At 43.1% G+C, this 21,958-nt stretch overlaps 1 protein-coding gene across 1 annotated transcript in view; it reads right to left on the minus strand.

Annotated features, from left to right (window-relative positions):
- rnf213a (ring finger protein 213a) overlaps window positions 1-21,958 on the minus strand; it is a 52,954-nt gene that overhangs the window by 23,892 nt on the left and 7,104 nt on the right. Inside the window, exons 8-35 of the mRNA XM_061223162.1 lie at window positions 21,568-21,767; window positions 21,156-21,445; window positions 20,457-20,716; window positions 19,837-20,049; window positions 18,703-18,892; window positions 18,335-18,390; window positions 17,658-17,829; window positions 17,404-17,556; window positions 15,236-15,334; window positions 15,020-15,142; window positions 13,906-14,089; window positions 13,395-13,568; window positions 12,946-13,098; window positions 11,146-11,795; window positions 9,588-9,747; window positions 9,152-9,369; window positions 8,925-9,059; window positions 8,625-8,789; window positions 7,216-8,509; window positions 6,633-6,811; window positions 6,083-6,238; window positions 2,407-5,982; window positions 2,131-2,255; window positions 1,888-1,983; window positions 1,461-1,585; window positions 1,013-1,135; window positions 758-822; window positions 163-319 (exon numbers count right to left, since the gene is read on the minus strand). Coding sequence (XP_061079146.1) covers window positions 163-319; window positions 758-822; window positions 1,013-1,135; window positions 1,461-1,585; window positions 1,888-1,983; window positions 2,131-2,255; window positions 2,407-5,982; window positions 6,083-6,238; window positions 6,633-6,811; window positions 7,216-8,509; window positions 8,625-8,789; window positions 8,925-9,059; window positions 9,152-9,369; window positions 9,588-9,747; window positions 11,146-11,795; window positions 12,946-13,098; window positions 13,395-13,568; window positions 13,906-14,089; window positions 15,020-15,142; window positions 15,236-15,334; window positions 17,404-17,556; window positions 17,658-17,829; window positions 18,335-18,390; window positions 18,703-18,892; window positions 19,837-20,049; window positions 20,457-20,716; window positions 21,156-21,445; window positions 21,568-21,767 — 9,491 coding nt within the window. The remainder of the gene's footprint in view (window positions 1-162; window positions 320-757; window positions 823-1,012; window positions 1,136-1,460; window positions 1,586-1,887; window positions 1,984-2,130; window positions 2,256-2,406; window positions 5,983-6,082; window positions 6,239-6,632; window positions 6,812-7,215; window positions 8,510-8,624; window positions 8,790-8,924; window positions 9,060-9,151; window positions 9,370-9,587; window positions 9,748-11,145; window positions 11,796-12,945; window positions 13,099-13,394; window positions 13,569-13,905; window positions 14,090-15,019; window positions 15,143-15,235; window positions 15,335-17,403; window positions 17,557-17,657; window positions 17,830-18,334; window positions 18,391-18,702; window positions 18,893-19,836; window positions 20,050-20,456; window positions 20,717-21,155; window positions 21,446-21,567; window positions 21,768-21,958) is intronic.

Below are 21,958 nucleotides of genomic sequence, written 5' to 3' on the forward strand. Positions count from 1 at the left end.
ATGAAATAATAATTAGAAAAATTATGTTATTATTAAATACCATGTATTATTATTAAATACCATGACACTATCAATGAGAAGAAAGACATCATGATGTGATATGTTGGCCATATCGCCCAGCCCTATTCAAAAGCAATCATGTAAGTACGGGGGCGGGGGTACCTTTCAGCTCCCCACTGTCGGCCAATAGCGACAGAAGGATTTCCACCCTCCTGGTGCTGCGGGCTCCGCCCTCGCCCTGGTCTCTGAGCATGCCCACTGCACTCTGCACGCAGCTCCGCACCAGTGCTGTAGTGTCTAGCATTGCCTCCCCACCATCCTGCAGGGAGAGAGCACAAGAAAGTTGTTTCATGCTACAGAAAGGAAGACTCATCAAATGACACGGCTGGCGGTCAAAGATGTTAGGGCCTGACATGAACAGCAGGAGCTATGGGAATGTGTACCTACTTGATATATAATGCAATTACACTACATTACACTACTTTACAATCACTTTACAGATGTTCTCATCCAGAGTGATGCACAGAAGTAGAGAACATCAGTTTAACTCTGAAAGAAATGCTTATTTACAGCAATAATTGTAAATAAGAAATCTGCCAATAACAACAGTATCTGCCAAGATATTGGGTTCCACTACATACTGATTTTACATAAAAATGAATATTAATACTCACAATACAGAAATGCTATGCAGGATGTCAGACTGAAGCAAAACAAGAGAAATTTAAAAGAACAAACACCACCACCAGGAACTCACTGTGTGTTTTGAATGTTCCATGTCCTGCTCTTCTGTTGCTGTGTACATGTCCTCCTCTTCCATTGCTGTGGAAATAAAATAAATTCAGAAAAGACACAATTTTATGAATACATCTAATAAATAACTATCATAAAACCATAATGTTTAAATGATCTCGCTAGCTTCAGTCCTCAGCAAGTCACCAGTCCAATAACCATTGTTAGTTTGCATAAAGCAACTGAACAACCCCAGTCAGTGATCATGAAAAAAAAATACCTTCATGTTCCTCCACCTTGTCCTCAAAGAGCTCACTTATAGTTAAACCTCTCAAGGCTTTGATGTCTGAGACGATGTCCTTGGACCTTCGGAGGTCATCAATGTGGACCGACTTCCACGGGCCTATACTCAGGAAGGAGAAGGTATTTAAGGGGTATAGCTTATTACACCCATTTCTAAGGTGTCTGCATGTTCAAAAGGAAACAACTGTTTTTGTAAATTATCTACAGTGAACATTCTGACACAAAAGTATCCCAGATGGGTGCTATATACTCTTGGAGGCTGAGGTTTAGGCACAACCTGATGGTGCAATGCTGTCAGCTACTAGGAAAATGTAAGTAATCATTCTTCTCATTATTGCCAGATGAAGGAGAGATATCTCAACTAAAAAATACATGCTTAATTATTTGTCCTCAGGAGGTGTGGGAAATGTTGTGTTGCATCTAACCTCCATGAAATCCAACATAAGAAGTCCCTCCCTCCATTCTTGGAAGCTTTGTGATAAAGTACACAAATACTTTCCCTCTCATTTCTTCATTTCTTGATTTATTTATTTCATTCATTGCAGAATATCTGGAAGGGGGGAGAGAAAAAAGACAGGCAAGTTTACATTACACTTCAGGAATTTAGCACTAATTGGTGAAGAACTTAAACATGCATTCTTCTGCATGAAATCCCTTCATACAGATATTTCACTGAAGAAATTCAGGTTAAGGGTGCAAAGGTATTGCCTCACCTGTGAACTGATCATACAGCCTTAGATTTCCCTAACCAATATGCTACACAGCCTCACCACAAGTCAAGAGTCACACACATAACAGTTTGTATAGAAATATAGGGAAAGAATACAAATTCTGATCCAAGACAGCACTTACTTTGCAGAAGCAATGAGGTGTGCACTCTGGGAGCCTTCATTGAAGTCTGTTTGAATAAGGAGTATTCTGTATCCAGATGGTAAATCAAGGAAATGCCTAAAAACATAGAGATAATTCAAATATCTCTATTAACCTTCACCAGGGCACAGTAGATCAACTATTATCAACCAATGAAAGGTGAAAGCTCAAAAGCATCAAAAAATAAAATCACAAACATGGGAAACACCATCATCATCAACAGACCTTATCTTTTTGAGGAAAGAGTGCTCGGTGTCAAACTGTTGCAGGGAAAGAAGCTCAATGTTTGAGGCCACATCCTGGAGAAGCCCTGTATCTGATGCTGTCAAAAGTCTTGAGAATGTTGTCACCTGAAAAAACATGGAAACATAATGTGTTCAAAAGGCATTTGTATGAAAACACTTGTGCATGAGTAATGCCAGTACAGGCATTTCCATTGTGTAGTTTGACTGCAAGGCGTGGTGCATCTACTCTACTCCTCACAGTCTGAAGCTTTGTTACCTCAGTAAAAGATGCAGGGCACCACTCCTCTTGCTGGGTGTGAGAGATGATGAAGTCCGCCAGGGAGCTGTGCTTCTGCTGCTCAAAGTACACATGAGCCAGCTGCTCAGTCTCCCCCGTGGGGAGGGCAGTGCAGTCCAGACGCACCACTGAATCTGGGGTGGCGCAGCCCAGAAGGATCAGCTTAGCCTCTTCCAGGACGCGTCGAGGGAAGTCAGACACCTCGGACTCCTCCTTTAGCCTCTCGGTCACCTGTAGGACCACTGAGGCACAGGTGTCTGAGTGGTAGCCAATGAAGACATCAGGAGGGAGGTACGTATGTGCTGTGTGGTGCTGGCCACGGAGGGTCACAAACTGTCCCACCCACTTCTCTAGTTCTCCAACGAGTCCTTTTTGGTCACTCTTGAGAACAGTGTTGATGTCCAGGTAGTGTTTCTCCAGTCGGTTGATGAGTGGGATGGGGAACTGCTTGTAGACCACTTCTTTCTCCTCAATGACAATGAGCCTGAAGTCCTTGTGCACCCTGCACTTGACGCGATGGGTTCCCAGTCCTAAGTCCACATATTTCTGGCCACCAAGACAGACATAGTACTGATTGAGAGCATCATAAAGGCTTTCGTAAAGATTCTGCAGGTTCAGAAGCACAATGGTCTGGCCTGTCTCCATGCAGATCTTCACCCGGTTGATGTTGCGGCAGATCTGGGTGTACTCCTGATCCTTGGGAAAGCTGGAGCCAAAGATGATCTCAGGCTGGCGCTGGTCAGAGAAAAATGTCTGCTGGAGAATCTGGAGAGCAGCATAGTTTTTTGTCAGAACAAGGAGATACCGGCACTCGTCATCCTGGCCGATGGCAGAGATGTTCTGTCTCACCAGCTCAATGGCGCTGACGCTCTCCATGTCTGGGCGAATACCCAGCCTGGAGATGAAGACCTTGACTGCATCCACATTATCCTTGCCGCTGAAGTTCCTCAGCACTGCTTCCACTAAACGTTCTGGACTCGGTTCATAGGTAGAGACCTTGGCGATGGCAAACACCATCTTTATCAGACTGTAGTAATCCCGCAGCCCAAAAAAACCTTTCCCCTGATTCCGGCAGACATTCAGATAGGCCCTGGCAAAAGGCTGGAAGTAGCTTCGTACCTTCTCTGAGACCATCCTGTCAGAGGAACATATGCCTTTTGCGCTTTCAATTAGCTCCTTCTCATCTGGGTCACCGCGGGACACAAAAATGCCCCTATTCATCTTAGCCGGGTCTAAAGCCCAGTTTGAAATGCCAATAAACCCAACTTTTTTGTGGGGCAGCGGCTCATCATCGATGCAGCCTTCCTCCAGCAAGGGGTGAAGAGTTTTGAGGGGCATTTTGGGGGAGTCTTCTGCTAGGCCAATCTCATCCAGCACTACCACAGAGATGTACTCCCTCAGATTTTTACCCTCCTGGAAACGGGCACACTGCTTGAAGGTGTTGATGATTCCTTCTGGAGTGGAGTGAGGGCTGCACTGGAAGGAAACCAGGTGGATCTGCTTCAGTTTCTTGAACAGCTCTGAATGCGCAGCCTGACCCTGCATGGCATCTGCTACAAGTGTCTTAGACAGGGATTTTGAGCTCCCAGGTTTCCCCACTAAGAAAAGGGGGATTCGTAACTCAATGCAGATCACCATCATGAACACATTCTCTTTCAACGCATTGTTCCTAGCAATAGTATCCCCGAGGGGAAAGCCACTGAGAAGGAGGTCCTGCATGAGCAAAATTTCCTGTGAAACTTTCAGAGGTGTGTGTGTGTCAAGGTGCTTACAGATATTCTTCCGGTATTTGTCCTTATTTTCCAAACAGGCATGGTAGCACACCCCCACAGCCATCACAAGGGACCACACAACAGGATCACGCTCAGTTTGGGTTCTCCAACTTTCTTGGTCTCCGAGAAACATCCTAAGCTCGTTTAGTAGCATCTTATGGTTTTTGTAGAACCAAACAAAAACTTGCATGCAGCGTTCCACGTCTCGCAGACTCACAAAGCTACATTCATCCTTTCTTGTCCTCATGTATTCTTGCGAGGAGGACAAGACGTTGGTAATCATCTGAATGTACCGTGTGCTGATTGCATTCATCTCCACCATCCTTTGGACTATTTGTTGGATGTACAGTTTTTCTGTGCAGTCGTTGAGCTGCCCAAAATCCCACACCAGTGGGATCATACTCGGAGGTAGGGCCTGGACTCTGTACACCAGCTGGCGAAGGGGAATGGATCCCAGTTTGTCATCAGTTTTTTCGGCTCTAACTTTGTACCCCAATCCAGCAGACTCCAGCCTTTCGATCATCTTGTCCGAGTGCTTCCTGTACGGATTGCAAGCAGCGATTATCTGCAGCCCAGTGTTATGGGTAAAGGGTTCTCCTTTCACAGTGCCATCGCAGAGGACTTCCTTGATGCTGCTCACAGCCTCTGTGGTGTTGGCCTCGTCAAAGAAGAGGATAGAATCAAAGCCATATTCCTGCTTGTTAGACAAGGCTATATCATCAGCCTCCCTGACTTTGGTGTAGATCATGTCTGAGGTGGTCCCGCCATGGACTTTGACAAGTTTCATGTTTTCTGTGGGGACCCCGCTCCTCCGCATTTCGCACAGAAACTTGACGAGCCTGGTTTTCCCACAGCCAGTCTCCCCCATGATGATGACAGGGATGCCACAACGAAATCGCATGTGGATCGCCAGCATCTTAAGCATGTTGTCAGTTGTTAGCTCATAGGTTTCATCAGGATCAAAAGGCCATTGAATGCCAAGAACATTGCAGAGGCGCTCAATCTTCTCACCCCTTGGGAGTTGGTCAAAGTCAATGTTGAAGGGGACCTTCTGCAGCTTGAGTCCCTCATACAGCTCCTGGCTCATGACGTTTTGCTTGATCACAGTCTTCCTTAAGGGATCGATGGCATCAACACCGTTCTGCTGATTCACCTTCAGGTGGAAGCCAATAAAAGTCATGGATACATGGTCATCATTGAAGAAAATGTATGGGTGCGGCTCAGATTCCCACCGCTTCCTGAGACGGAAGGGGGCCAGGTCAGCTTCAGTGGCCCCAGCCAGGTCCACCTGTTGCCTCCCTGGGCTCTGGTCAGAGATGCTGAGGGAGGGTGTGGCAAAATCCTTAGCCATCAGAATCATGAAGTCCACCACAAAGTTCTTGAAACCATGCAGTGTGTCCCCAACAAAATCCATTTGGCAGAAAACAGATGTCTCACAGTCTCGCAGCTGCAGGTTGAGGAACCAGACAAAATTCCTTAGCTCTGCCCATGAAGGATCCATAATGCCACAGTACACAAAAAGCATCTGCAAGCACTGCATATGAGTCCCCTCAACACCATTGTACTTGAAATTGTCCAGACTGGTGCCATTGTAGGATCTTGTTAGGTACTGGTACGGTCTTTGGTAGGCTTCACTTCTAAACTCCTGGTCATCCATAAGTGGGTCTTCATACACCTTGGAAGGGCCATCTCTGATCTGCATTTCCAATTCAAGGACCTCTTTTGGGGGGCGGCAAAATACTCTTGGAAAGACATCTAGAAAGGTGAACTGAACGTGTGAATGCTGTGAGGAGACAGAAAAACAAATTCTCAGATTTTCAAAAACAAAACTTGGAAAAAGAAATGCTGTGCGTGTACTGTTACCAAGTAGCCAGGAAACTTACAGCTCTGTTTCCAGTTCTGGAGACATTTTCCATGGACTGCAAGATTTCAATGGCATACAAATGCGTGTTGCTGCATTTCCACATGTGACCTTCGGAATCCATCAGGTAGCGCAACACCAGCAATTTGAAGAGAAATTCATGCAGACCTTTCCGCACCTGCAATATTCAGCACACCAAAGGATCCGGGGTAATTAATATAAAATTAATTAAGCTAATTATGCTTTACTTAAAAAAGAAACAAACTGAACAAAGAAAGACTGCATGGCAAAAAAAGGTTTCAAATATGGTTTGATATACTGTATATCATTTTATGGATTCTGTCAATCAAGAATTGTAAACCATCCAGTGAAGAAGAATGAACCAAACCAACACAACTGATGATGCCAGCTGGCCATAATGCTAGCCAAAGATATGCATTACAGTGAATTTATTTGTACGGCATAGAATTTGCCTCAAAAATTTTGTTTTTTAGAAATGTTTTGTTTTTTGTTTTTTACAAAAGTGAAATCAATTTCTAAGCAGTCGTACCACTCCATTTTAAAATGCTTACAGATGACGTGACGTCAAAATGGAAGATTGTGAGTTCCTCATGGAGACCACTGAGCAAGGACCGCAGAACAACATTTTCATCAACACTTGGCTCAATCAAACGAATGCATTTCAGAAGAGAGGGCCTCTTGGTGTCTTTCCTCAGTCCTTCGTACAGCCTCTTAATGTACATGGATTTACCTGAAAAGCACAGGATGACAGCTTAATTGATACATTTTACACCATAATCAAAATGACAGCAGGAATTCAGAAGCAATCAAGCTGATGTGGAATTGTGTGAGCCTTTATATAAGCTCCAGACTAATGCATGCATTAGTAGTTAATAATAATACCCTGCATCTAACAGGTCATAGAGTAGTGTTGTCCTGATCTGTATGACTTGCCTTCAATGTATCACTTCAACCATTTAAAAGCAACAGCAATGCATGAAAAAATTTAATATATATACTGAAATATAGGCTACCTTTCAGATTAATAACTGAGCTAATGTATTATACTGCACAAATTAATATTCTGTTGATACTATTAGAGACGGGTACAATCACCCCCATTGAATAGTTAATATCTGACTGGACGCCACTGACCCACTCCAGCTCTTTTGGATGTCACAACTCTGACAAACGTCCTGTCTCGGAACACGGCAGCAGCAGTAGGAAGTTCGGAAGGGACGGTATAGTGCCAGGACAGGTAGCTCTGGATTCTCTCCATGGATTCCAGGGGGACCATGTGCAGCCGGTACTGGCTGAAGGCAGAGGGGATATAGGCGTGCTCCCGGTCGGCGCTGCAGATGATCACTAGCCTGTAGGGCTTAAAGCACTGTTTCTCTAACCTCTGGAAGAGCTGCTCCACCCTGTAGCTTGCCTCATAGGCTAGGTCCTCTGCGTAAAGGAGGGTGTAGATCTTCCTGCCTCCGTAGCCAGCAGTCAGACAACGCCTGAAGAACAGCTCCACCTGCTCGTAGGGGGTGGCAGCTGTACACAGGAGCACCTCGTCATAGGTGGGCAGCGGCTCATCCCCGCTGGTCATGTAGACACTGATGCAGGACCTCAAGACTTCAGCTCGTGGGCAGATGACAAGGTTTGGGCGGCTATCGATCAGACCATTTGGAAGGGTACGGAAGGCACCCTTCTCCTTCCTATCAGATAACACAAATCCCTCTTCCTCGTCATCTTCATCCTCTTCCTCTAAGTTAGCCAATATTTCCAACAGTCTCCCCAAGGTGCACACATCCAGGGAGTCTGGGAGGAAGCTCTGCATGTCCCTCATATAGGCGTTCCACACAGCATCCAGCTTTTGTGAGCCACTGGCTTGCTCCAAAAGACTCGGCAGATCGACACCCTCCTCTTCAAATGCTGGATCCCTTTCCAAACTGTTAGTGTTCTCCACAAAGGTCTGAAACTCAATATCTGTGTTTAGCTCAGGAGTCATGGTGAGGAGCTCATACTGAAGCTTGTGCCATGTCTGCCTCAGATCATAGACCCCACAGTTGGGCTTGATGAAGGACAGCATCATTAGGGTCTGGCCATCCAGCTCCTTCACTTTCTTCTGGGTCAGCCTGTCACACAGGTAGACTATCTGCTCTGCAGTGTAGTAGTTGAGGTAGTAGTGTTGGGATCTCTGCTGGTTCACAAAGGCCTCCCAGAATTCCAAGCACTTCTCCATCTTCCTGCACAGTTCAAGCAGCTCTTCCAGCATGTCACCCTCCAACATGATCTCACCCACCGCAGTGCTCAGATTGAAGTCCATGATGATGCCTCCAATGCCATCTCCATTGACCGCACTGCAGTCGAAGTTGGCCTCCCAGTGACGGAACAGTGGGTTTCCAGCAGCGTACAGTTCAACAAAGGCCATGGAGAGTCTCTGGATGCCGGCAAAGACCTGAGAAGCACAAAAACGTCACAGTTGGCTTATGACAAAGAAGGTCAACCTTGCAACTACCAACCTGTGCTCATGGTGGAAACCATGTAACAAAAGCAGTCTGAATGTAGTTTACCTCCACAAAGTGCTCCACCTCACCCTGGCCCTGCTCCCCTTTCCCAGACATCAGCATCAACTTGTTCTGCAACTCCCGTAGCTCATCCAGCGAGTAGCAGCGCATCTCCTGCCCCTCCTCATGCTCCTCCGGGATCCTCAACTTCAGGGCTGTTTCCAGACTCAACTGTAACATGAAACAAATGCTTGGTATTCATTCATGAGCCAAGAAACTAAATGGTAGTAAAAAAAGGCCCTGTTTCAAACCATAACAAATAATTAAAGCTCTTTTACATTTACATTTAGGTAAAGACAGACAGACCTTCTGTTTTTGTGCGCTGATAATGTAGATGCCCTTCTTGTTGATTGCAGAAGCCAAGGAAAGAGAGGACAGCTCCACCGAACCATGACTGTCTTTAACCGTTTTCAACCACTCCAGGTGGCGAGCGGTGTCTCGCTGAAATGGAGAACAACCTTCAACTCAGGACCTCTGGAGCTTTTACTCGGGGAGCCTGGACAGTGAAAATATGCACATTTCTGACATCTTACCAGCTTCTTTGGAAGGTTGTGATCATTGTCAAGTGCTCTCCACAGCTTCTTCAGTGTCTCCTTAAAGACGTCAAACCCACAGTTGGGCTTAAGCTCGTACAGCATAGGGGAGTAGCCTAAAACAGCGTCATGGAAACAGGCCACGCGGTCCACATCCAGGTCATTCTCTCCAGCCGAGATCGACGCCAGGTCCACAAAGACCTTCAGCTCATTGATATCTGCACGTAAAACATGTATATTCACCTACATCATCTCCAAATAAACCAAGGATTTGTATGTGAAGGCAAAATGACTAAACAGGCGCTTGTCATTGTGAAATGGTATGTTCTTCTTTTGTTGTGGGAAACAGTGTGAAGTACCTGTAGATGACACTGTCTGCTAAGCTAAGCAAAGTACATAATTTTAATTATGTTTAGTTCATCTATCCTTGCCTCACCTTCCAAGGCCTCTTTGACCCACATGACAAAGTTTTTCCTCTCGCCGAGCTCCTGCAAGCACAGACGACGAGGTTCGGTGATGTCCACCATGTCCTTTTTGGCCTGCATCAAGTTATTGTCAATGCGGTCCAGGTTCTCTTGTTTAAAGTTCACATCAGCCTGAAGATAGAAACGAACGAAATTCAGAAATTCAGTCTATTTGATATAATTCTGCATTATGATACAAATATAAAAAGTATATCATGATTTATTTTCATAGGAAAGATCATAGGCATGCTAAACATTTAAAATAATCCAAAACCCATGTACACTCTGTAAGCACTTTATTAGGTATTTATTACACTATTTTTTTAGACTTATTATGTCTTCTGCTGCTGTAGCCTATCCACTTAGAGGTGTGACATGCAGTGTGATCAGAGATGTTCTCCTGCATACTATGCGTGGAAATGTGTGGTTATTTATGTTACTGTCACCTTCCTGTCAGCTTCGGGCCTTTACCTTCTCTCATTAACAACACGTTTCTGCCCACAGAACGGCTGCTCACTGGATGTTTTGTTTTATGCACCATTCTCCGCAAACTCTAGAGACTGTTCATGCCACTGTCAAAATCACGGACTGTTAGGTGTTCAGGTGGGCACTCCTAATAAAGTACTTAGTGAGTGTACATTACATACTGTCACGGTGGGAGGTAATTCCCACTGGTCATTGTTTCCACCTGTTCCTCGTTTACACCAGGGGAATTACCTCCCTGAACAGTATTTAAGACCAGCGTGGACTATTTTTCAGTGCTTTTGTGTTCAACCGTTCGCCCTTGGCACAAAGCCGGTAAAGCACCCGGTAGACTCTAAAACTTACAAGTCAGGTTCTAAAAGGTACGGAAGGCGTACAGCTGGGAGTGTTGTGTGTGCCGGCGCCTTCCTCAAGGGTTTTGTTTTTCTTTTGGACTCGTGTGAGTCGACGGTAGAGGGACGTTGTCCCCGGTGTTGTATTTTGGTTTGCATTTTTGTCCCGAGCTGCGTCTTAAGGTTTTTATTTTCGTGCCTAGTTTTTCACGCTAGGTTGTATTTTATTTTGGTTTTCTCTCCGTGCCCCGCTATTTGGCACGGTACCAAGGTTATTGGTTCGCCCTGTGTATTAAGGGTTGTTTTACGTTCTCTAGCCGTTTTCGGGCTCCTTTTCTGTTTTCTATTTAGAATAATAGTTTTGGTCATTTCTATTCCCCCCACTGTTTCGGGGGAAGTCCTGTCCCTAGCTGTGTATCCCTATTTCTGTTCTCCCTGGGATTTTGTGACGAACGCGTTCGCGTGTTGGTTTAGAAGGGTTCTACCCTTGGTCACCCCTGGCTCTCCGCTTAGCTCCCCACTCTACACATACAGCCTTGTGTAATAGCATTTTTTCATTTATATTTTTTAACCTGATGTGTTTCTGAATTAAACACATTTTCTCAACCCAGTAGTGGGTCTCTTCCTACAGTTTTGGAACTAATGCATAAGAATGTCCCTGAAAGGAACTATACTGTCCCTATGGACATTGCTTCCAAAGGTTTTAATCACTTACAACTTCAAGCAGCCTCTCCAGGACCTTGAAATCCCCCTGAAGGCAGAGCGTCTGCTTGACCTTTTGTATGACCAGTGCCGACTCCACGGCCAGGTGGATCTCGTGGTACTGTTCGATCTGCCCCACCCGTCTCTGGATCCAGTTTCGGCCCTCAGACGGGTCAGTCTGGCACATGATCTCCAGCTCCTCCCTCAGCTCTTCATACCTGCCTTTATATTCCTTGAAGATGACGTCCACCTCCCCCAGTTTGAGAGTCCCACTCTTCAGGTCAGCGTAGATTTTCAGATATTCATCTTGAGACGGCTGAAAGATATCACTGTATATGACTGGTAGTGTAGCCACCACTTGAATTTCCTCCTCTGCATCACCAAAATCCTCACTGTGGTCCTCTTCATCTTCATCATCGTTGAGGTGGTTTCTCCTAGAGAGGTACTTTGCCTGATTATCCCAGCACATGCTGAAAATGAAGCTGCCCTTCAACAAGCACAGGACTTTTGCCATCTTTTCTGTGTTCTCGTCGAGGTGGAAGAAGGTAACCACACCAGCCATGTCGGACGAGATACTGCCACACCGGTGAACATCCATGAACTCGTTGAGGGTCATCCCCTCAATATTAATTTGCCCCGTTTGCTCTAGATCGCCCATGGCGACTGTATAAATAAAAAAAAAGAGGTACATACAGATGAGGGACACATGTTAACAGTGACATACACCATGCTCTTAGAGCTTCTTACCCATACAAATATACATTCACGGAGCACTTTATTAGGAACACAATACCAATACTGGGTAGGGCCTCCATTTGCTCTCAAAACAGCCTTGATTCTTTGTGAAGGGAATGAAGCGATGCACATGGTCAGCAACAATACTCAAACAGGCTGTGGCATTCAAGCGATGATTAATTGGCATTAACAGCCCCAAAGTGTGCCAAGAAAACATTCCCCACACCATTACACCACTGCCAACAACCTGGACTGCTGACACAAGGCAGGTTAGGTCCATGGATTCATGCTGTTGGTGCCAAATTCTGACCCTACCACCTGTATGCCTGAGCAGTAATTGATATTCATCAGACCAGGCAACGTTTTCCCAGTTTATCTGTCCAGTTTTGGTGAGCTTGTGACCACTGAAGCCTCAGCTTTATGTACTTGGCTGACAGAAGTGGAACCCGATGTGGACTTCTGCTGTTGTAGCCCATCTGCCTCAAGGTTCAGCGTCCTGTGCATTCTGATGCTCACCACAATGGTACAGTGTCATTATCGGAATTACCATAGCCATATCATATTTTTGTCAGCTCGAACGAGTCAGGCTATTCTCTATTGACCTCTCCCATGAACAATGGTTTCTGTCTTTTGTTTTTCGCACCATTTTGAGACTGTTGTGCATGAAAATCTGAGGAGATCAGCAGTTACAGATATAATCAAGCCAGCCCGTCTCGCACCATCAATCATACCACGGTTGAAATCACTGATATCCAATTTTCCTCCCATTTTGATGGCTGATGTGAACATTAACCCAAGCTCCCGACCTGCATCTGCATTATTTTATGCATTGCACTGCTGCCACACGATTGGCTGATTAGATAATCGCATGAATAAGTATGCATACTTAGTAAAGTGCTCAGTGAGTGTACAGGCACATACCCATACATACACTGTCCTGTGAGGTGTTACTCTGACACACATGGACACACACAAACTAGTGAGGCATACTCACTCTTTCACTCACTCTATCACTGACTCACAATCACTCACTCTATCACTGACTCACAATCACTCACTCTATCACTGACTCACTCACCTTGGATGTGCTCCTGCAGTTTGCGGGACATGGTGATCACACTCTCCACCAGCTCCCTCTCACGGTAAACGGCCTTCAACTCGTCCCTTCTCCACTGCAGCAGTCTTCTCATGGTCGAGCTGTCCTTGCACTCCTCGCAGTTAGACAGACAGTCTGCAAAAAGCATGTATTCCACAATGTCGACCATTTTCACCAAATCACAGGCAAATCACCATCAAATCACAAAACCACAACCTAAAGCAATCAACAAAAACCAATGAATTTCAGGAGTAAAACACCTGTCCTTGTTTCAGCAGCATGCAAATTCCATGGTGCACCCAAACAAATCATTCCACACATAATTATGAAATGTATACAGTAGCCAGAAAAGTCTTCACTCTTTCCAGGGAGCTCACTATTATGCATGGAGCAAAGGGACTGCCATAACAGGAATTTGACCCATTAGCTACCTATCTTCAGCAGTTCAATGAAGGTCCTTTGGTAGGTCAGGATGTGATTGAGTAGCCGGATCTCTATAGCCCCCTCGAGGACTTTGCGGGAGATACAGCTGAAGGTTGAGGTGGCTGCAGCCAATCGCTCCTTGGCCTCCTTACTGAGCTTGTCCATTAGCTTTTCATCCGCACCTAAAAAGAGAGCCAAGGGACAAAACAGGAAAAGCAAGAACCGATGCATGAAGGATCATGACAAGTATGGGCCGACAGTCTTCATCATCCCTCCCTCTCAATTTAGGCGGTGAGGACTTCCCCCCCTTTCAATGCACATAGTCACGTGACAGCAATGCATTCAAATAATTTTTGAGCAAGTCTATTCAATGAGACATTTGACCGCTGTGTACATGTTTTGAAATGAAACCGAGAAGCAGAGAAAATCATTCCAAGAATGGTAAAATGCTACTGAATACATCAATAATTAAAAGTACACATAAACTCAGTCACATGACAGGTAAGAGCAGCGGAGTACCGTGCAATTGAAAGATTTCCTTGGCAGCAGTCCAGGTGAGCATGTGCTGAAGGATTGCTTCCTCCCCCTCTTGGTAATGCCCCACAGAATCTCTGGGCCAGGACTTTTCAATGATAGCAGATACCAGCTTTCCAAACTTCCAATTTATCTTGAATTTATCAAAAACCTCTGCCTCTGCCTTGGACTGAATATAAATGACAATTGAAAAAAAAAAAAAAGAAGAATATTGTTATGTACAGTGCATGAAGAATGTACTCTGCAATCTCCCAATTAACCAAAGCCTACCTGGATCATGATAAAAATGGCTTTAAAATAGAAGAAAAAACTCCAACTTTAAAACACGGCTCTTCTAATGCAGGCTTTGCATTGCTTCTGCTTATGAGAGTGCAGAAACATCTGGGACCTCAGTACCCTAATTTCAAAAGCATTCTGGTCTGGATTCAATCAACCTTTGTTCATAATTTTGAGTCAGGGGCAATTTATTTATGTATTTAATTTTTACATTGCACGCCACATTTAGCGATCACCAAACGTAACTTGTCAAAGATCATTTCAGATGGTCCAGCCTTGCCCAGGAAAGAAAGATTAAATCAGGAAAGGCGGGCTGGTGTTCTTGCTCCTCAATGAGATGGGACAAATTCAGCAGCCAGGGATGATATTCGCAGTAAAAACTTGTCTGCCACAAGTGTTTTAGTCTTGTAACTGAAGACTAATAAGTTTGAAGTTTTGTCTTGAATCTTGAATCTTGAAATTAGCAAAATCATCTTACCTCTTTGGCGGTCTTTTTGTCTTATTTAGCAAAATGTATAGCAACATATTATTTAGTAAAAGTAACATGTTGAAATACAGTGTTTAAATACTAAAATACTTGTTAAGGCAAATTTTTGGTTGTCTCATCACACACCAGTGACACCGACTGGTTAATTTGACACCCTCAAGTTCACCTATTAAACTACACACAGGAGTGTCCCCCTCCAGCTAATGTGTGCTAAGAGCATACAGTTGTTTGAATTTACCAGAATTGACAACAAAGGTTTTAAAAGTGCTGCAGCGCAAGCATAACTGGCCATTCTCAAAACAGGGAGAATCGCAGGGGAAAAGGCACACTGAATACCTGGCAAATGGAGGTAACTGCATTGAGGGCACACTTCTCAATACTGTTTGCAACACAGGGATAGGAATCCGCAATTTCTTCAATACTGGAACAATAGATCTCGATTTGGTTCAATGGAGACTCCTGAAATACAAACATTTTGGTTGTAAAAAAAAAAGAAAAAAAAAGAAGAATACTGTATGGCAGAAAAGTTACCTAAGGAAATAATTTCCTCACCATATTCAATTTCCCTTCCAAATCTGTCGTAAACAAGTCTCTCCATTCCTTTGTGAATTCCTCATTTTTAAAACTGAGAGAAATGATGTTGTTCCACATCTAATAAATATAAAACAGTATCAAAACATGGTCAGAATATTAGTAATGTGCACTTTACACAGGCCTCTGGCCATTTAAAAATGTGTAATTCATTCAAAATACATGCAACTCACAATATAAAAGTAAAATGAAACATCATAAGTAAGAAAAATTTTAATAAGAGTTCACTTGTTCTGAAGTTTAAGAAAACTCATTTACATATTGGCAGATGATGTTCTTAACAGACTTACGTAGATTTTTATTTTATTTTTTTAAACAGATTTATGCAGCCGGATATTTTTCAATAATTCATCTTTGATTAGGAACAATGGGCCTCATGCAAAAACATTTTTGGATATTTATCATACATTTTTCTTGCTTTTTGTCATATGATGGGCTCGTACGAGTGTGCCACATCAGATTAAACTGATGCTTATAACTTCAAGAAACTTGTCCTAAATGAATATCTCCTTTATAATATAGTCTATACAGTGGCTTGAGAAAGTATTCAGACCCCTTCACTTTTTGCACACTATTGTGTGAGATTAAATTTTAAATGGCTAAAATTGCCATATCTGCCATTTCTGCCTATCAATCTACACTTAATAACCTCACAAAGTGAAAATATTTTTTTAGAAATGAAATGCTAATTTATTAAAAATGAAAAACTGAAATCTTTAAAGTGAATTGCAAAAACTGAAGTGGTCTGAATAGTGAATACTTTCTGAAGCCACTGTATGGTACTGTAGGTGGGTTCCATCGGTTTTATTTTGGCCAAACATAATAATAATATGGCAGACTGCAACCACCATGCCCCCCTCTTGAGTGGTCAACTTTATTTTTATATGCAATTATATTTCATAGAAATTATGTGCTGATGCATCTGAGAGGGAAGTCAAAAGAGAGGAAAATAAATTATACATTAGACATGAAGATCAAAATGACACAAAAAGGTGTCAAAGACATCATGAGAGATTCACTAAATATACAAAGGGAGAAGTACAAGCAGAAAGGAGACAGGTTATAGTTGCATGCTTGTGTGTATGTACCAGCATGCGTTGATTGAATAGGGTGACAGGCAGGTTTCTGGTTTTGGAGAGTCGGTTATTAAGAAATGGATTCTATGTTTGTTCTAAGTGGTGTAATTGATTTATGATAAAGGCAGTAATTTTTGCCATTGATACATGAGGAGGTTGGTCAATTGTGTAAGGTTGTTGTTTTTATTGTTTTCCAGATGGTTTTGTTTGCAATAGTTATGGTGTTGTGTGATTTTGATGAGGTGACTGTGGGTAGTGATTGCTGATGTCTCATAGTAGACATAAGGGTGTGGAGAGTGGAATTTGGCAGCATCCATCCATCCATCCATCCATCCATCCATTATCTGAACCCGCTTATCCTGAACAGGGTCGCAGGGGGGCTGGAGCCTATCCCAGCATACATTGGGCGAAAGGCAGGAATACACCCTGGACAGGTCGCCAGTCCATCACAGGGCACACACACCATTCACTCACACACTCATACCTACGGGCAATTTAGACTCTCCAATCAGCCTAACATGCATGTCTTTGGACTGTGGGAGGAAACCGGAGTACCCGGAGGAAACCCACGCAGACACGGGGAGAACATGCAAACTCCGCACAGAGAGGCCCCGGTTCGGGGATGCGAACCCAGGACCTCCTTGCTGTGAGGCGGCAGTGCTACCCACTGCACCATCCGGAATTTGGCAGCATAATAAAATTAATTAACTCTTCATATTTGATCTGCAGCGCCTAGTTTGAAAGTTTGAACAGAGTTCCGTGTGCCTGACTAGCTGTGCTGACACATGGTAGGGCTCTGGTTTCGATGACTCGTACGATACGTCTGGACCACTAGTTGTTCCTACCAAAGGAAAAATTCTAAATAACAGAAAATTGGTGAATGGGAAATAAGAGATTTAAGCGATTTAAGAACAAATCTGTCCATACAAGTGGTTCTTGCATGAGGCCCATTGTTCAAGGGTACAATAGCTGCCCCCCAGGTGTCCCCTAATGCGGCTCGCCTATCACTATTCTACACTGCCAAACTTCCTGTCCCATCCAGCGTGTTCTCACCTCGATTTCGGGCGCAATGCTGATATTGAAGACACCGGTAGTCAGCCTGCTCCGTAAGGTTTGCCCCACCCACTTCCTCAAGATGCCCATGGCTGTTTCCAGGAGCTCTCTGTCCTTCGCTCCCATCCTGGTTCTGTCGACATCCGTCATCTCCTTAAATTTGCAGCCAGAGGCTCATTAGCACTGTCACTCAGCGCAGAAGTGGCAATCAAGAACAATCAAGATGCGCTGTGTCTGTGTGTGTGTGTTTATACCTGAGGCTGGCAGGACAGGAAAATTTCAGAAACCAGGGCAACCATGTTCATACATGCCACAGGGATCTTGGCCAATTCCTGCCTGTAACTTGATTTAACACCTTTGCAGATTTTATCCAATATTTTTATCGCTGTTGTCAGACAAGCTCTTCCGTAGTCCTCACCTTGAAAACTGCAGTCACAACCATTTTAAATACAGTTAAACAGTCGCCCTTTACAAGATGGCCTTACCTAAGAGAGTGACTTTCAGGTGTCATTGACAAAATTACAAATAACATCAATAAAGCCCCCAAAATAGGGTAAAATATAGCTTCCAGTCCCTGAAATCAGTTACACTTTGGTGTAAAATGCAATGAGATTTAATTTTTACTTCAACCTACATGTCTACAATGAAGAAACACAGCAATGCACCAAGCTGTATTTTCAATTTGTAAAATACATTTTCTTTAATGCAGACTAAGATAGTTTTGATCACAGATTGCGTATGTAATAGCACTCTAATTGTGCATTTCTAACATATTTTAAACATAATTTTCACAACTTTGGCAGCATTTCATGAAACTGTAGGTTTCCTACCATTACATTTGGAAAATGTAACACGTACAGTATTGTTTAATGAACTGATTAATGAACAACGGCTGTGGTACAATTATTGGTAAATTAATTTCCTGTATTACCTGTACTCTTGTTCAACAAGATTTTTGTGAATATATGTGAGGACATCAGACACGTGCTGTGGGAACAAAACAAAACACAGATCAAAGTACAAAACAAGTTGCATCATAAGCACAAGTCTCTGCGTCCCTGCATTAACAGTAACAATTCAGTCAAAATCAGTATTTCAGGGTTTCGATGGAACAAAAGCCAGAATCATCTTCAGGACCAGGGTTACCTAACAATATCCAATAAAAGAGAAAGAGCAAATTACACTAATGAATGCAAAACATGAATGCTGCGACAGATTTAAATTTGGATAGGCTCTTGGGTCACTTACACCACACATGGAAGCTAAAGATAAAAGTGACCAAACAATCGTCGTCCTTACCATGTTACTGTAAGACACATCTGCTGGAGCCTTCAGATAGAAAGCCTGGAGGAGGTCCAGCAAGCCGGCTTGTGCAATACAACTGCACTCAACCAAGTCCTCCACAGTCATGACCCACATACACGACCGAAACAGCAGTGCATCCACCTCAAACAGGTGCCTGTGGTCTTTCATCACATTTATTATGGCCCTGAGAAGAAAAATACAAACATTGAGTAGCAAGGTCAAGCCATCCATACAATCAAAAAACGTGTTGGGTCAACCTAAATTTATCATCACACACAATCGCTATCTATGGCTCACAGAGTATACAAATATTCTCTTAAAATAATTTTCTCGTAAGCAAAGGTTATTCTACTGAACAATTCGCCTAGATTTAGTTTTCATTCAATGGTTTCTCTAAGAACACAATGATATGTTAATTGATGGCTGCATTTAAAGGGGCAGTTCATCAAAAAATGTTTCCGCTTACTATCTATCCATCCATATAGTTTCGCTGAGACGCGGTGAATGTTCTAGATTCCACAACTTTTTTTAAATGCAGTTCACTGTGATATAATGGACCTCTAAGGACCACTGCTTTTCTGGTAAAGAATTCACTGGCAATTCACCGGTGAACTGTATCTAAAAAGTTATGACATTAAAATACTCTTTAAAATTTAAAATTTAAAAATTTAAAATTTAAATTTCTGTTTTTTTGAACTGCCCCTCCAAAATGTTGTCTGGTTCTTGTGTTGTATTCCATGTTGATTGAGCAAATCATTTCCCTGACATCCTTTCAACTCATATTAATTTTTTGATGATATCTATGAGTTAAAATGTGCATAATGCACATAGACATGCTCAGGTGCTGTTTTTGTTCATTAAGACAAAAACCTGCAAAGTATCATACAGTAAACTGGTTGACTAACACACTTTGTGTGATACTTTCTTTTACAAATAAAAAATAATTCCTAAAAAATAAAATCAATAAATTGGAAGAACCTATCATGATACGGAGTTGCACAATATTGCCTTATTGTTCAACCCCTAATCTGAAGGGCTCTGGTTAAAATTAGGCTTTATAAAGGTTCTGAAATTTGAATTGGAGCAGTTATTGCGACGTTATTGCATAATGTAAGCAAGAGAGAGCACCTCCTATCTTGGCTGTAGTTGGACACATGGCTGGATTTCAGCCCCCAAAGCCCTGCCCAGGAGAGGTCATATGTCGGGCTGATGGCGCACGAGACTGGTTCAAAGGGCGCAGACAACCCCCTCAGGAAGTGAAGCAGAGGAACAGCTGGGACCCAGTGTGGCATGTCCTTTGTCTTTACCTGATCAACCAACACCCGTACCCGCTCAGAGAGGCTGGGGACCAAACCACACAAATTAGAGGGCCCCGCCATTAAAACCATTCACAATGGTTTCTTCTACAGAGTACAGAACATAGAATAATATAGACAAAAACATTGCCATTTCCACATCTGAACAGCAAATTTGTCTTCTAAACGTAAACTTGCAAATATGCACAGCCTGGCTACTGTGCCAAACTGGGGAATCTTTTCCTGTCACATTTAAATGAATTTTGATCAATGACCAAGTCAATTAATGTTACACAATTAGGCTATCACTTCTTGAAAAAAATTTTTTCACAGAACCTGTCGACAAACATGCCAATAAAGTTCACTGTAGTGAAAAGTATCCCGGATCAAAAGGCACGACTCCATAATAAGAACTCACTACGCAAAACAAAAAGGCAGAAGCAATGCACCTACTTCTTTATATGGGAAAAAGATGTGACGAAATCCCTCCAGTAAACTACAAAGTCATCCTTGGGGAGTTTCGGCAGGCAGAGCGCCCGGCAGAGCTGGGACAGTTCTCTGTTATCCAGCCTGATTTTGTATTTGGTCCAAATGTAGAGCACGATCACCGCGGCCTTCAGCGGGTCCTTGATGAAGACGCCCCTCTCACTGCTCTCCTTAGCCAGCTGTGGAGTCACACGCTCCAGCACCACCTGCTTCAGCAGGGAGTTCACCTATCAGGAAGAAATTAAAATGAGTTTGCATGTGGCACCTTTTCTAACCCACTCTCCAGTTACACAGAAATTTCTCAAGAGCAGAGTTTTTTGATGCAAATGATACAATTCTCAACAGACAAAACAATGCTAGGTCTTGAACGTGCATTGTCATGCATATATATGGGGACTAGCTACGTGGAGGGGATGCATATGCATCCCCACCACGTAGCTAGTCCCCATTTTCTACTAATACTTTTATGGCATTTCATATGACTTCATGATAGATGTTTCCAACCTGAGGGCTAGTTGTGGATGTATTCCGTATGAGTTCAGAATTAGTATTTCATTTACTGGTTAGCACAGCTAACTTGGTTATTATTATTATTACTATTATTATTACTAATCACAAGAAATTCTACCGTTCAACTTGAAAAGCACCATGTTGTTATTTACTTACCTGTTCTTCACCATAATCTAAGGACTTCCATTTCTTGTAGGTGTCCTCAAACACAAATGGGTCTGAATAAACCTGGTGGAACTGGTTAAGCTGAGTGAGGAAACTCTTCAGGTTAATTTCACTCCAGGAACTGAGGAGGTCAAAAATAGTTTCCAGCATGATCCGTCCTGCGATATCCCGTCCTTGAACAACATTTTTCTTTTGATCAGGCCAAACGCGTGAAAAAACACCGGAAAGAATATGTTTGGCGGGCTCTATGCAAATGATGTCATCGTATTGGTGCCATTCTCCTGTAATAAAATTTAAAGAAAAATGTTCAAAGCAGTCTAATGGCACAAATTTAGTCAAACTCAGCAGGCCATGTGTGAACACATTTCTTTAAAAATGTCCAAAAACCAAATAACAATTATACCTTCTTCATTGAGCAAATGTGGCTTGACAAAGAGACATCTGTTGGTTGTTTCTTTTGAGTCCAGTTTATAAATATATTCAAACACATACTTTGATTTCTTGTCTTTAAACACAACATATTTGTACGGTATAGAAACCGAAGCATTTTTTTTGGTTGTCACAAGTTTTCCTTCTACAAAAAATCCATGCTCTCCCAGATCCCTGGAAATACACACATATGGAACAGTCGGTTAATAATGCCTTATGTATAGTGAACCACATTGCGCTCCTAATCTTGTATGTACGTCCACAGATAACTCACACTTGTTAGAGACAGATTGCCTACCCCATAACATCCACTAAACTGAACGACTTTATGCACTGCTTGTGTCAAGATTCAGAATCGCTTTTCC

Source organism: Conger conger, chromosome 16, assembly GCF_963514075.1.
Source record: "Conger conger chromosome 16, fConCon1.1, whole genome shotgun sequence".
Taxonomy (NCBI): Eukaryota; Metazoa; Chordata; class Actinopteri; order Anguilliformes; family Congridae; genus Conger; species Conger conger.